The sequence below is a fragment of the Phocoena sinus genome, chromosome 1 (assembly GCF_008692025.1).
Source record: "Phocoena sinus isolate mPhoSin1 chromosome 1, mPhoSin1.pri, whole genome shotgun sequence".
Lineage (NCBI taxonomy): Eukaryota > Metazoa > Chordata > Mammalia > Artiodactyla > Phocoenidae > Phocoena > Phocoena sinus.
Genome location: NC_045763.1, coordinates 1,783,858 through 1,797,176, shown reverse-complemented (window position 1 = coordinate 1,797,176; position 13,319 = coordinate 1,783,858). Strand labels below are relative to the sequence as shown.

The 13,319-nt window shown below is 60.6% G+C and overlaps 1 protein-coding gene across 3 annotated transcripts in view; it reads right to left on the bottom strand.

Annotated features, from left to right (window-relative positions):
* The window catches only part of PRDM16 (PR/SET domain 16), a 322,257-nt gene that overhangs the window by 213,315 nt on the left and 95,623 nt on the right, over positions 1-13,319 (bottom strand). For all 3 annotated transcript variants that reach the window (XM_032610296.1, XM_032610303.1, XM_032610312.1), the window contains exon 2: positions 2,770-3,119. In XM_032610296.1, the coding sequence (XP_032466187.1) occupies positions 2,770-3,119 (350 nt within the window). The remainder of the gene's footprint in view (positions 1-2,769; positions 3,120-13,319) is intronic.

Sequence of the window (13,319 nt, the reverse complement as noted above, 5' to 3'; positions counted from 1 at the left end):
CTCTGGAGGCTGGGGTTTCCGCTCCTAATCTCGAGCCCCGTTTGCAGCAGAGCAAAGGCGAGGACCACGTCTGCCCTTGAAGGGGCAGTAGCCGGCCGCTCCTCTGGCCCAGACGCCGTCACACTCGAGCAGGGCACAGAAACAAAGTGAAACAGCGGTCGCCTGTTTCAGGATGCGAGTGAGGCTCTTTGAGTTCCACCCCAGAGACCCACGGTGCTAGAAAGGAACCACCTCGACCTTATGATTTATTTCAAGCAAAAGCGGGTTCGCCCTGATTTTCGGGGTGCCTACTTCGTCCTCCCCCTCCTTCCAGCCCGATTCTGCCCTTGGGGCTCGGCCACGATGACGGTGCCACAGACAGCTGCTCACGACCGCATTGGACGGGACGGGACAGGAGGCCGCGAAGCCCAGAGCAGGTGGCCAGGGCCCGGACTCGCCGAGGAAACAAAGTCAGATCCCGCCGGCGCGTCTGGAACTCTACGTGAGGACGTGGACTCGGCTGGCTCCGGGGGGAGGTGGCGGTCAGGTCACGGCCCCGGAATCAAGGCGCTGTCGGGGGAGGTGCCATGGAGGGGAGCGTTCCCGCACGTACACGGAGGACAAGTGATATCGCAAAGTCAACAGGCACCACCGGGCAGATAAGAGCCACGGCCCGTACCAGGCCCGGCACCCAGGGCGGCGGCGATACGGGCTGTTTCTTTAAAAATAGAGCAAACAGAGGCCTGCATCAGAGCAGACAAGAGCCAGGTTGCCTCAAGGTCATCCATCGCACTACCCGTAGGGTCCGTTTACCCCGCAGCATCTGAAGGCACCTCCTAATCCAACAGTCCAGGCCTTTCCGAGCACGCAACACAACACCCTTAAATTCCTCCCGAACAGCCAGGCGGGAAGGACAGACAGGCCGTCTGCAAAAAGCCACTGAACAGCCCAAACCACTTACCTGTCACGTTGTCTGAAGATGCTCTCCTCGGCCCAGCGAGGGCCACCCCGTGGGTCTCCGAGGAGCACACGACCTGCCTCCAGGAGGGCCGCACCTCCCAACTCCTCACCTCCCACCTCACCTTGCTCCCACCTGGCTGGCCGCTTCTGCAGGTGACCCGACCTTGAGAGGCACACACGGCGTCGGGCACCTGGGGACAGCAGGGCACGGTCCAGCTGGCCAAGCTGCGGCCTCCCCCACTCTGGACCGTTGTGAATTCTGGCTGGCCTGCTCTTCCGTCCATCTGGTCAACCCACTACCCCTCTAAACCTTCAACGTCTACAGAGCTCAGGCTGTCAGCTGGCACCTGGTAGGGGGCTTCTGTGTCCCCTGATGTCTACACTCCATGTGCTACCACAAGCCACACTCCACCAGCTTGCTGGAGAGCGGGGGCGTCCTGCGTTCGGGGCACCCCCGTGTCCTTGTGAAGGGCATGGCGGTCTCAGGTCTGCGGCCACTGCCACCAGCACGTGCACCGACTCAGGCAGCCTCTTTGACCTTTACGGAGGGTTTCCAAAGCTGACGGGCCCGGGGTAGATGCTCAAGGGCTGCGGGGGGTCCAGGAGCTTCCCGGGGGTTAGGAAGAGGCCGTGCACGTCTCTAGGGAGCAGCGGAGGCTCCGAGGCAGCCTTCCACGCTGTAAAGACTCACGAGAGGGGAAAGACAGATCCAGATTCACCCCTTGCTGTACACAGAGCGCCGAGACGCACAGCTTGGGAACTTCTCCAAAGCCACGGAGCAGCCGCGGGGAGTCGGCTCCCCTGACCCCCGCTGCCCTGGTCCACTGTAGGAGACACGGCTGCCGGCCACACAAGGCCCTCTTCCCTCCTTGGACAGCACGCCCCTTCCTAGAACTGACCTCCGTCCAAGCACTTTTGGAAGTTGTGAAACACCCAGAAGGAATCTGGGTTGGCATTTGCATTTTCCGTCCAGGCAGGGTCCCTGCCAAAAATACCACCGAGCATTGGCCCTGTGGAGCCAGCAGAAAGGCTACGACCAGAGGGGAGAGTGCTTCTGTGGGGCCCACGGTCCTTCTGAGACCACCTTGAAAGCCCCCCCACTGGGGCCCAGCGACGCTCGTGGCCCGAGCCGGATACCTCCAGAGGGAGGGCCGCCTTTGGGGGTGTCAGTGGCCGCCCCCCACCTAACCGGCCTCCCTCTCCTGACCGCACATGGGCTCCAGGACCCTCGATCCAGGCCCAGGTCGTCAGGGAGATGTTAACCACAAGGTGCGCCTCTCTGTCCCCGCTCATCTGAGAAGTGCGGGCTGCTCTTAGGGAGCCAGCTGACCCGGGCAGCCCGGCAGGAGGCCCTTGGCATGGACGTGCCCGGGGCATCTGTGGCAGCGCGGCCACCAGGCGCGTTTTACAAGCTGCCCCGGACTGCTCCTGCCAGGAGGTGGGCCCCCATCTGAGGGGCTTTCCCGGGAGCAGAGACTCCTGTTCTGGGAGAGGCCATCCATCTCTGAGGTTCTGCCGAGATTGCAGCCTTAGCACCTAAGATCCAGACGGGAAGCTCGGGGGGTTTAAGACATGAGCTCATTAAAGACACATTTCCGGGAAGAGAGCGGGCACAGCAGACGGGGGCTGCCAGGCAGCTACGAGGCCCTCTGGTGTTTTCGGAGTCGCGTCACGCAAGCCGCAGGATAAAATAAGCCTGGGAAATGTGACATTCGAATGCTCTCTCCTACCCAGCCTCCTGCCCCCGGCGGCTCAGCTCACCCGGCTTTATAAATAGATGGAACACGAGATAAATGGCCGCGATCAATCACCCTGCACGACAGAGCTCACCTCCCAGCCGAAGTCCACCTCCTTCAGTGCTGCCCGGGGCGCCACCATGTACGGGCCAAACCGCTCCCCGACCTCCATCTTCTTCTTGGCCCAGATCCCCAGGCCGGCCCCGGGGATAGAGGATTCGCGGAGCTCGAAGTCCGGTGGGATGGGGATGTCCTCAGGAATGTAGACGGGGGCCTCGTAGGGCGAGCCTTCCTTGGGGGTGAAGTCCTCGCTGGTGGGGAAAGGGGACGGCGGCCCCATGGGGATGGGGGACATGATACTGTCCTCGGTCTCGTCCTCGGCGCTCTCGCCAGCCAGCAGGTCGGGGTCCGGCCCGTACATGTTATTTACAATGTCGCCGTCACCTGGAGGAGACAAGGCAGCGTCAGGCTCTGCAGCTCGGCTTCCCAGGGCTCAAGGCTCGGGGACCACCTGGGACACGGGACAAACAGAACCAAGGGCGCCAGAGGCCCAGGGGTCACCCGGCCACCACCCCTGCCTGAGAGGCACGGCCTCTGCTAGGGGCTCCCCGGGGACTGTTCCAGCAGCGTCTTGGGGAGCAACGCAGACCCCTGGGGGGGCTCCCCGAGGCCCCGGTGGCAGCCCGAGGACACGCTGGCCCGTTCTGCGTTAGGACAGGAGGGAAGGAGGTGCCCACACTCCACAGGTCGGGGGCGGTGGGGGAAGCCGACACGTCAGACGCCCAACCCGGGGCTGATGGCGAGGCATTCCTTCTGGAACCGCTTTGTGTCTGCAGCCTTGGAAATTAGGGAATGGGGGCAAGTCCCCAGTTCTTGGGAGGACTCAGAATTGGGGTTACTGTGGAATTTACCCCAACACCTGGGCTGCTCTGGGCAGATCAGTGGGGCCGGCTGGGCCCTGGGGAGAGCTCCTGGGAGTTCCCGACGAACTCGTGGCAGGTTAGGACAGAGACCTGCTGAGGTCATGAGTATGGGACCCATGGGGTGGCAGGTCATGGGACTGAGCAAAAGGGTCCCCAGCTTGTCTGTCTGCTGTGGGCCTTTCTTCGGGGTCCAGCCCAAGAGACAGTTGGTGCCAAAACAGTGCCACCTAGGAGTTCACCCAAGGGTGGCCCGAGGCACAGAAAAGATAATAAAGAGCGGGCGGGGGAGAGACAGGGCAAGCAAGCAGGTCCAACGGCGGGGAAATCAGCTTCACTCCTCGGTATCGACCCGAGAGTGGAAAACAGGGAGGCCGATGGGTGAGGATTCCCAGCAGTGTGAACCCACAGCCCCTCAAGGGAGGGGCAACCCGAGTGTCCATCAACAGATGAGGGGATCAACGCGTGTGGCCCATCCACACAGCGGAATATTTATAATATAGAAAAGAGAAAAGGGTCACGGACACAGGCTGCAACACGGTGAGCCTTGCAAACAAGCCTCAGAGCGAAGGAGGCTGAGCACAAAAGGCCACACGTCCTACGACTTCATTTATGTGAAACGTCCGGAAAAAGCAAATCCACAGAGACAGAATCCATGTTGGGGGGGGAACCGAGAGTGACCGACTGACTGGCACATGGTCTCCTCTGGGGGAAGAAGATGCTCTGGAACCAGATGGAGGGGGCGACTGCACACCCTGGTGACTGTGCCCCGTGTCCCTGAACTGTGCACTCCAGAAATGGTTCATTTTTCTTTGCTGTGAGTTTCCCTCGATAAAATTAACGAAGTCAGAGGAGGGTGAGAGGAGGAGAGGGGAGGCCCGGGGGTGGGAGGCGCGCGGGCGGATTGCTCGTGGCTCGGAGCCCGCTGACCTCTGATCTAGATGCTTCTGCCCAAGTCCCTCCTTCTGGGACTTGAAAACCTTAGAAAGTGACCCAAAGGCTGTGGTCACTTTGGCCCTCGTCTCGCGGCCCCCTCCCTGCTCCTGAAAGGGTCGTCTCCAGGGAGACGGGAACTTTTCAGTACGAGTAAGATGACCTCAGATCCAACGGAGAAGTAACAAAATGTTTTCTTTCAAAAGAAACCAAAGTCTTAAAAATAAAAACGGGGGGGGGGGGGAATAACACTTATTTAATTCAGCAGTATTCACAGAAGTAATTATTATGTTTTATGTGGCCAACGGTTCCTTTTTAATTGACTCGTAGGATCCTTTCAAAAATGCAACAAGAGAACAGCAGCTGTTACTCCCCCATCCTGGGGACCCGAGGCTGTTTAGGTTTGAAAGAACACCCCGACCCTTCCTGGGGCTGCGCGCGCACCAAGGTGTATAGCGGGGATAATTAACATGCCACCTTATCGTGTGACCTGGTGACTGCACAGAGCTCCCAGCAGACTCAGGTAGGACCCCCCAGCGCGCTCCCTGACCCCTCCAGGGTCTGATGCCTTTGCTTCCGGGCCGGTGAGGAGTCCAGCTCTGTGCGTGTGAGGGCGCTGGGCAGAGAGCGGGGACGTGTCCCCGTCCCGTGCACATCCACCTCAGGGCTCTTTTTGTTTTCCTGGGTTGTTTTTTGTTTTGTTGTGTTTTGTTTTCTTTCTGTTTGAATTTGACTTCCCCAAACTCGTCACCTTCTGGAGGAAAATCAGCGCTCGAAGGGCACGTTTGATTTACTGGCCAAGCAAACAGCTTAGGAGGGAAAGGTGGTGTTTCCTGCTGATTAAAGGAAGGCTGTACGTCGCCCACCTCCCACCCACCGCAGTCACCAAGGTTAAGTGATTGCCTGGAGCCGCCAGGAAAGCCCAGGTCTCGTTCGGCTGCCCCACTGCTGGTGGGGAGGGGGGGGCCTCTGTTTTCAGACGTGGCTGAGAGGAGGCCTAAGGGTGCGCAGAAAACATCTGGAGAAAAGAAGGCGCGCTGAGCAGCCCCCCAGGCCCTGCAAGAAGCAGGAAGCAGCTCGGATGCTGCTGGAGCCCGTGCAGGACCAGCACAAACTGTCCCCCCGACCCCGGGTCCCCGAGAAGCTGGGAGGCTGGATGGAAAGAGCATCCTCCCTCGGCCCAGTGCCCCAGCCAGACTGCCCTCGGGACGGGTGGCCCAGCAGCAGCCCCTCGGCCCCGGGCTGGCGGGCATTTCCAGGGAGGGGGCGTCATTGCCCCCGGCCCCCGCCCCCCGCCACCCAGGCCTGTGACCACCGTCACATTCCCAGCCAGTGCTCTCCACAAGGGCGGAATGCAGTGCCAGGAACATGAGCTTTTTATGACCTTGGGAATCCAGACTGTGCCATGGCATGTTATTTACTCATGAGGAGACCAAGGTCCTTCACTGGGGTTTTGTGGTCGTTTCAGGCTCAGGGTTCATGACTGAGTCCGTCATCCCCCAAATTTCTCCTGGGATATCCACCCAAATAATAAAAACGGGGAGGAGAGGGGAGGGGAGGGTGCAGGCAGCGACAGGAGGAAGAGGAGAAGCACGGAGCGACCCTGAGCCACGGCCACGGCTGTCAGGCCACAGGGCACCTGCCACCGGGGCCGGGTCCCAGCCAGGGCGGCAGGCTCTTGGCGGACTTCATGCCGAAACCCCGTTGGAGGCTTGTCTGCCCTCTCTCACCCAGATCCCTAAAGCCGCCCCTCCACCCCCAGAGAGCCCCATCCAAACATCAAACCCACGGCCAGGGTTTCAGGGTCTGGAGAGAGAGAAGGCCCCCAATGAGCACAACTGTGCCTGACTGGCCGGGGGCAGAGGGTCCCCCAGTCCCGTCCGTGGGGCTGGCAGCCCTGCCATGGCTAGACGAGCAGTATCCCGGGAGGGGGACGTAAAGACCCCTGGCCCTTCCCTGAAGCTCCTGGTTGCTTGTAACCCTGGAATCAGGCCGATTTAAGCCTTGATCTGCAGCCGGGGGAGTGTGAGGCGGGCTTCTCTGAGTCACTGTGTGTTTTGCTCTGCTTCCTCCTTTATTGTGTGGCAGGATTTGTAGGAGAAGCCCTCAAACCATGCAGGGCACGGGGAAGGCTGTGGGCCGCCGCCAGGAGCCAGGAGTGAGTGGGTGGGTGTGTGGAAGAGGATGCGTGCACGCACGTGTGTACATGTGAGCGTGTGTGAGTGCGCGCATGTGTGTGAGCACGTGTGTGTGCAGTGTGTATGTAAAGAAGGGGCAACGGATCCTGACAACAGGCTCGAGGCGACCTCAGCCAGCCCCCTGCTTCCGCACGGCCCTGTAGGTGGCGGAACGTGGCCGCCTCTGCCCGGAGACCCCCAAGAGGAACGGAGGAAAACGCCCCGTGTGGGGGCCGCCCTTCCACCTCCACCAGGGGGGCGGCAGGGAGGGTCTCTGGGGGCCGTCGTACTGTAGTCTGTAGAGAGGTCAGGTGTCAGGGTGGACAGAACATCACGTGCTTGTCAGAAGACTGGCCATTATTGGAAGAAGATGCTTCAACGCTCCTTCCTGAAAACACCTGCACCCAGCCTCCTGGGCCAGCCCTGCCCTGGGGTGCAGACCCCAACCTCTGACCTGGCAGGCTGCCCCTCGACACCCCCCTCCAGGTGGAGCGTCTCATTTGGGGCGGGGGTGCTACATGTCACCCCACAGACGCCAGGGCAGAGGCACCAGGAACAGGGGACAGTGTGCTTGGACGAAGCCGTCTGGGCCCAGAGGTGAGCTCAGCCTGAAGACGGCTGGGCCTCACCCCACAAATGCCACAGAGCTTCCTCCCCTGCACCCCTAGCACATGCTGTGAGACCCTCCTTTCCTCCCCCAAAAGAGAAACACCCTCGATGCAAACAAAACACACAGGGAGCGCCTTGGGGTAAAACTGAAAATGCATCCAGGTCTGGGTCTCCTTGCCGGTTCAATTGTGTCTCACCCACATCACTGGGTTTAGAAACGTAAGTGGGTGTGTGAATGTCACAAGAAGGCAAAGTGGCTGCAGAAGCTCCTGCGGGGTGACACGTGGCCTGGGGGCCCAGCCTGCGGAACGAGGCAGCTTGACCTGTGGGCCCGAGCGCCCCCTCCCCCCAGCAATAGCCTACACAGCAATCATCCCGGGGGCAGTGGGTCCAAAGCAAATTACCCTCAGCCAACTTGACGCTGACTCTGAACGGGGTTGGTGGGGCTACTACCCCCCAACAGGGCAGAAGATATCCTTGCACGAGTGGGAAAAGAGGGGCCCCTGGACCCCCATGAGCCGAGCTGCCCAGGAAGGGGACATGCTGGTGGCTGTGTAGACCTGGAACTCGGCTTGCCGAAGGAGCTCTGACGGGGAGGACAGTCCACGGCCGAGTCCACCCAGGTGCCGAGAGGTCACCTCGCTGTCTGCCCTCGGCCTTGGCCCGCCCTCCGTGGACCTGGGATGCTCGGCCCTGCCCAGTGAGGACTCGTGGGCCAGATGGCCGCCTGCTTCCGGGCTGCGCCCGAGGTCCTCCCTGCCCTCTGCAGCCGGCCCAGTCACTCCACAGACCCCAGCCCCGGAGGCTCTGCCCCCTGCTCAGGCCTCAGAGCCAACGGAACCGCTTCCTGTGTTCATCCCCAGAGGAGGGCCAGGCAGCCTGGCCTGGGCCGGCCCCTCCGCTATCAGCTGGCCACCCTGGAAGTGGCTGGGCTCCCGGAGCTGACCCCTTCTCCGTGTAAATTAGGATAAACGCACCCGCCCTGGGCAGCGACGGTGACACTTGCGGGAGTGGTCTGATGGCCAGGCCCAGGCTCAGGTCTCCGTTGGCTCCCTGGAAGCTGCTGGCCGCCCACACCTCTTTCCAGGATCATGTTTGGGGCTGAAGCTTGTTACAGACCTCCTCCTCAGTCAAGGACATGCCCAGGTCGGGTCAGGCCCCCTCGTACATTTTGTGAGCCTCCCCCTTCCTGGAGCCCCAGGAGGCCCAGTGCAGACCCCGGGCCGGGAGCCCCCTTGGCCGTGCTGCATCCTGTGACCTCTGAACCACAGAATCCACAGCTTCACCTCTTGGAGGAGTGGGGTTCTCGTGGGAGACCTGCCTGTCCGGCAAAGACGTAAGCCGGCTCCCACAGCGCTGACTCCAGGACACACAGGGACTGGGCACGAAGGGACACTTCTTGAGTCACAGAGTGAGGTTGACGCTAAGCTGAACTGAGCTGGAAGCTGATCTCAGGTGTGGCCCCTTGTCTGAAGGAGCCCAGGTGCGTTTAGGAGATAACGACAGATCCCAAATGCCCCTGGAGACAGGACCCTATGGTGTGGCGTCCAGCTGGGGGTCAGGCCAAGGTCCAGCAAGCTCCACACCCAGAGCTGCCCACGGGACACAGACCAGCTGGGGCAGCCCCCAGAGCATCGCCCAGAAGGCCAGGTCCAGTCCGAAAGGCGAGTCACCGGCAGAGCGGGGGCGGGGCCTCTGAGCATCCACACTGCCCGCTGACAGCCGGAGCAGGGCAGCCACGGTGCACACGTGCAGGTTCCTGACAGGAGCCAGCTGAGCGGGCCGGGCCTGGGGGTTCGAGAAGCAAGACGGACTCAGCCTGGATGTGGGGGGAGTTCTGCCCCTCTAGCTCAGGGCTCCTCAGAGTGGGGTCCCCAGACCAGCGGCACCGGCATCCCCCTGGCACTTCTAGAGATGAAACTCCTGGGCTCCACCCAGACCTGCCCAACCTGAACCTGAGGGGGCTGGAGAGCCAAGCGTGAGAACCACTGTGGGAGCTCAGCAAGGGGGAGGGGCAGCCGCGTCTGAACAGCCCCCAGGATCAGAGCGCATTGGGGGGATGGGACTCAGCACAGGGGAGCAAGTCCCCTTAACCCTTCCAGGAGCTCTCCCTGGCAATCTGGACCGGCACCCAACTACACGGCCCCGTTTCATTCATCCCTGACCTGTTGCAAGTAACCGAAAATGTGCCACTCAGCAGGAGAAAAGCCACCGCCACCGCATCTCCGGTAACCCTGCCTAGTCCGCACCTCAGACTGTTTTCCATCAGAAGCCCTTGGAGGAAGAAGTCTTTGTTAAAGGAGCCACATTCCAGCAGAGCTCGTCCCGGCCTGGTTCATTCCACCCACCGCACACGCCGCCCAGGCTGGACAGGGAGGTGGGGTTTGCCAAGGGCTTCCCAAGGACGGACTGAAAGCCTACCCCTGCCCGGCTTGCAGGGCAGCCTCCAAAGGGTCAGCCGCAGACACGAGCTGCTTACTTTTATTAACGAGCTTTTTGGGGTGAAAGGGGACGAGAGCTGCCACAGCATGTCCAAATGTTCCCCCTTTCCTGGTGTCACCGGCAGGGACAGGACCCACAGGCCGCGCAGGACACGCTCCATTGTACCTCAGTGAGATGGGCTGGGCCAGGCTTCTCCAGCCTTTTCAACGGAAGCCTCCGGCACAGAGGCCACCGGACACCGGGCCGAGGACCTTCAGGAAGCGCCCTCTCCAGGATCTGTGGGGGCCCAGGTCTCAATTCCCTGTCGTATCAATCAACAGCAAGGACCCCAGACCATGGCCTCTCCCAGGGAGAGGCAGGCTGGGGCACGGGCACCCCCAGTCCCACGGCCAACTCCAGGTTTGAATGTCCAGGTAGTGCTCAGTTTCACCAGGCCTGTCAATGCAGTATTTAAAACTTACTGTTCAAAAAAATGTTTTTTTAAGAATTAAAGTTACCGTTCCGTTCAACTTATGAAAGGAATATGGTGGTCGCGGAGAAGCCGAGCGGAGAACAGACAACCCACCCGGTCACAGCCCTGAGACCTTGGGCAGCACACCCCTGGCTGGCCGCACGCCCACGCAATTTGAGGACCGTCCCGGAGAGACTGCAAAAGCAACCTCAGGACCACAGGGGGCCTGGTCAGAACACTGTCCGCCTTGGTTCCGCCCGCCTGTGTGTGACAGGTGCTGACAGGGCTCAGGGAGCACGCAGCCAGCACTGCGGTTACTCTAATTCCCGCCACGCCCCAGAGAGGAGGCAGAGATATGACTTCACCCGTCTTGTACATCACGGAAGGGACGCTCAGGGAGTGAGGACTTGCTCAAGGCCACACAGTTAGCCAGGGCCAAGCTGGGAGTGTTTAGACAGCCGTGATCTAAAGCCCTCAGACCCCGTATCACACAGCTCCGGTGTTCCCACCCCTGTGTGCTAGATGCACCTTAAAGAGCGCCCAGCCTTTAGTGATGACCTTCCTCGTGTCCACAGAAGATACATAGGAAATGAATGGGTAAATGTATGGGTGGACGGTTGGGTCCGTGCATGGGTAGATGAGGGGATAAGTGGATGGGCAGATGGATAGATGGATGAAATCAGGAATAAATACATGGATGAATGGCGGGGAGGGGGGATGGAAAGATGAGTAAGAAGATGGATACATGGTGGATGGATTGATGGACTGTGGAACTGTGGTCGGTGGATGGTGGATGGATGGATGGGTGGTGGATGGGTAGTGGCATAATGGTGGGTGGATAGATGGTGATAGGATAATAGTGGATGGACTGTGGATAAATGGATAGATGGTAGATGGATGGGTGGATTGATGGATGGATGGTGGATGAACGAATGGTGGATGGGTGAATGGTGGATGGATGCTGGGATGAATGGTGGATCAGTGGATAGGTGGTTGGTGGGTACACTGATTAATGGGTAGGTAGTGGACGGATGGGTGTATAGGGGATGAATGGATGGATAAATGGATGGGGGCAAGGACGATCTTGAGGGCAATTTTTAATGACATAGATGGAAAGCAGGCATCCTCACCCCCCACCCCCCGACTCTTCTTCCCTGAGATGGAGCCCCCGTAACAGGAGGCTCAGGTCTGAGTGGTTAATCTGAAGGCAATGCCTGGGCTTGCTAGGCCCAGAACCCACCTCTTGGAAGAGGGCCGGATGCCTCTGCTGCTTGTTCAGGGCATCCCTCCCTCCACCCACACGGGGTGGCATGCCTGGTCCGGCAACGTAGGGGTCGGGGGGCACGTGTGTGAGGCCGGGGTTCAGCCGCAGGCCTGCCCGGCCCTCTCACCTTCCACCGGCACCTTTTTGGAGAAACAAGATGGGCCTTTGGTTCCCATCCTCTGACTTTCACTTCTTGAATCAAGCAGAGAGGAGAGCTGTGTACTGCACCCCTCAGAGACCCCCGCAAACTTCTTCCCCAGAGCCTGTAAGTCCCCGTGGTCTGTGACTGTCACAAAGACCATCTCAGCTGCTGCTGGGGTGGGAGGGGAGGGACAGAGGGATGAGTGCACTCAGATGAGCCGGGTCTGGGGGAGACACCGGCTCAGGTGGTGAGATAAGACGCCCTAACTTCTAATCAGGATTTCGGTGCAGGCACCTTCCCGTCCAGCACAACAGGCGAGGCGAAGCCCCCTCCTCGGTGGGAGGGTCCTCGGGCCACAGCCCCACTTCCGGAAACGGTTTGCTAGAAAGAGAAACCTGGGAATTGACGGGGTCAGTCTCGCTATTGTCCTGGAGCTTTCAATCAACCGCAGCCACCACGGCGACCCCTCCCCCAGCCCCGGACCTCGCTTTAAGGCAGGAACTAAGAGTCCCCGTTCCAGGAATGCCCCTGCCCAGGGCTGCGGCCACCAGGGGTCTCACCGCCTGCCCGAGCTGCCCAGTGTGGCCACGGTGGGCACCTGGCTCCCGGCCTCCCCCTCGGCCTCACCGCTGAGCTAAGCCCGGAGCAGAGCACGGCTGTTGTTAACGCAGCAGGTTAACAGCACCGGGAAAAGGCGTTCCTGCAAGCACGCTGAATAGTAATAGCAGTCGGTGGCCGTTTATATTTCCAAGCCCACTCCGGGGACCTTGCCTGCAGGGACCGGAGGCCACGAGCCCCAGCTGCCGGGCTAATGGAGCTGCATTGTCATCAGGGCCCGGAGAGACCGGGAAGGCGCAGGGCCTGGGGTCTCACCGCCCTGTCCCAGCCACTCCTGCGAGGGCCCGAGGTACGGACACCTTCCCCCAAAAGATGCGAGCTTCCCCCTCCCCTCCTCGTCCTGACGAAAGATGGCAACCGCTTTCCTGGCTACTGCCACACACGCGCACTTCTTTTGTCTCAAACCCTGAGCTGGCGGTGGCAGGTTCCAGGCCTCTGACTTGGCCGACTACTCCACCGGCCCCCACTGCCTCTGGTCACCTGATGGCGATCGGGAGCTGGTGCGAGCCCCAAGACGTCATGGCCTGAATTGTGCCCCCAAAAGAGATGTACAGGTGTTCGAACCCCCAGTACCTGTGGATGTGACCCGATCTGTAAATAAGGTCTCTGCCAGCGTGACCAAGTTACGATGAGGTCATTAAGGTGGCCCTGACCCAATGGCTGGTATCCTGATAAGAGGGGATACAGTCACACAGAGAGACACCCAGGGAAGACGGCCGCGTGACGACCAAGGCCTCCAAAGGGGAGACGGCAAACGTCTGCCGTTTGAAGCCCCCAGTTGAGGGTGCTTTGCTACAGACACAAAGGCGCAGGCACATAGAGCAAAAGGCTGGAGGGCCCTGACCGGCCACGGTACGTGGCCCCGGGGCTGCCGTCACCTCTCACAGGGTCCCCCAACAGAAGCCGCCCGCCCGCCCCTCTGTTCTTAGTCTACCCGTGGCACCGAGTAGCAGGTCACCATCTACCCATTTTGCAGACGAAGAAACTGATGCCCAGAGGGTAAAGCAGCAGGCGAGGCCCTTGCCCTGTTCCCCACAGGAGTCTCCAATTGCTGGCTGGCCACTGCCAAGCTCAGCCGACCTCAAGGT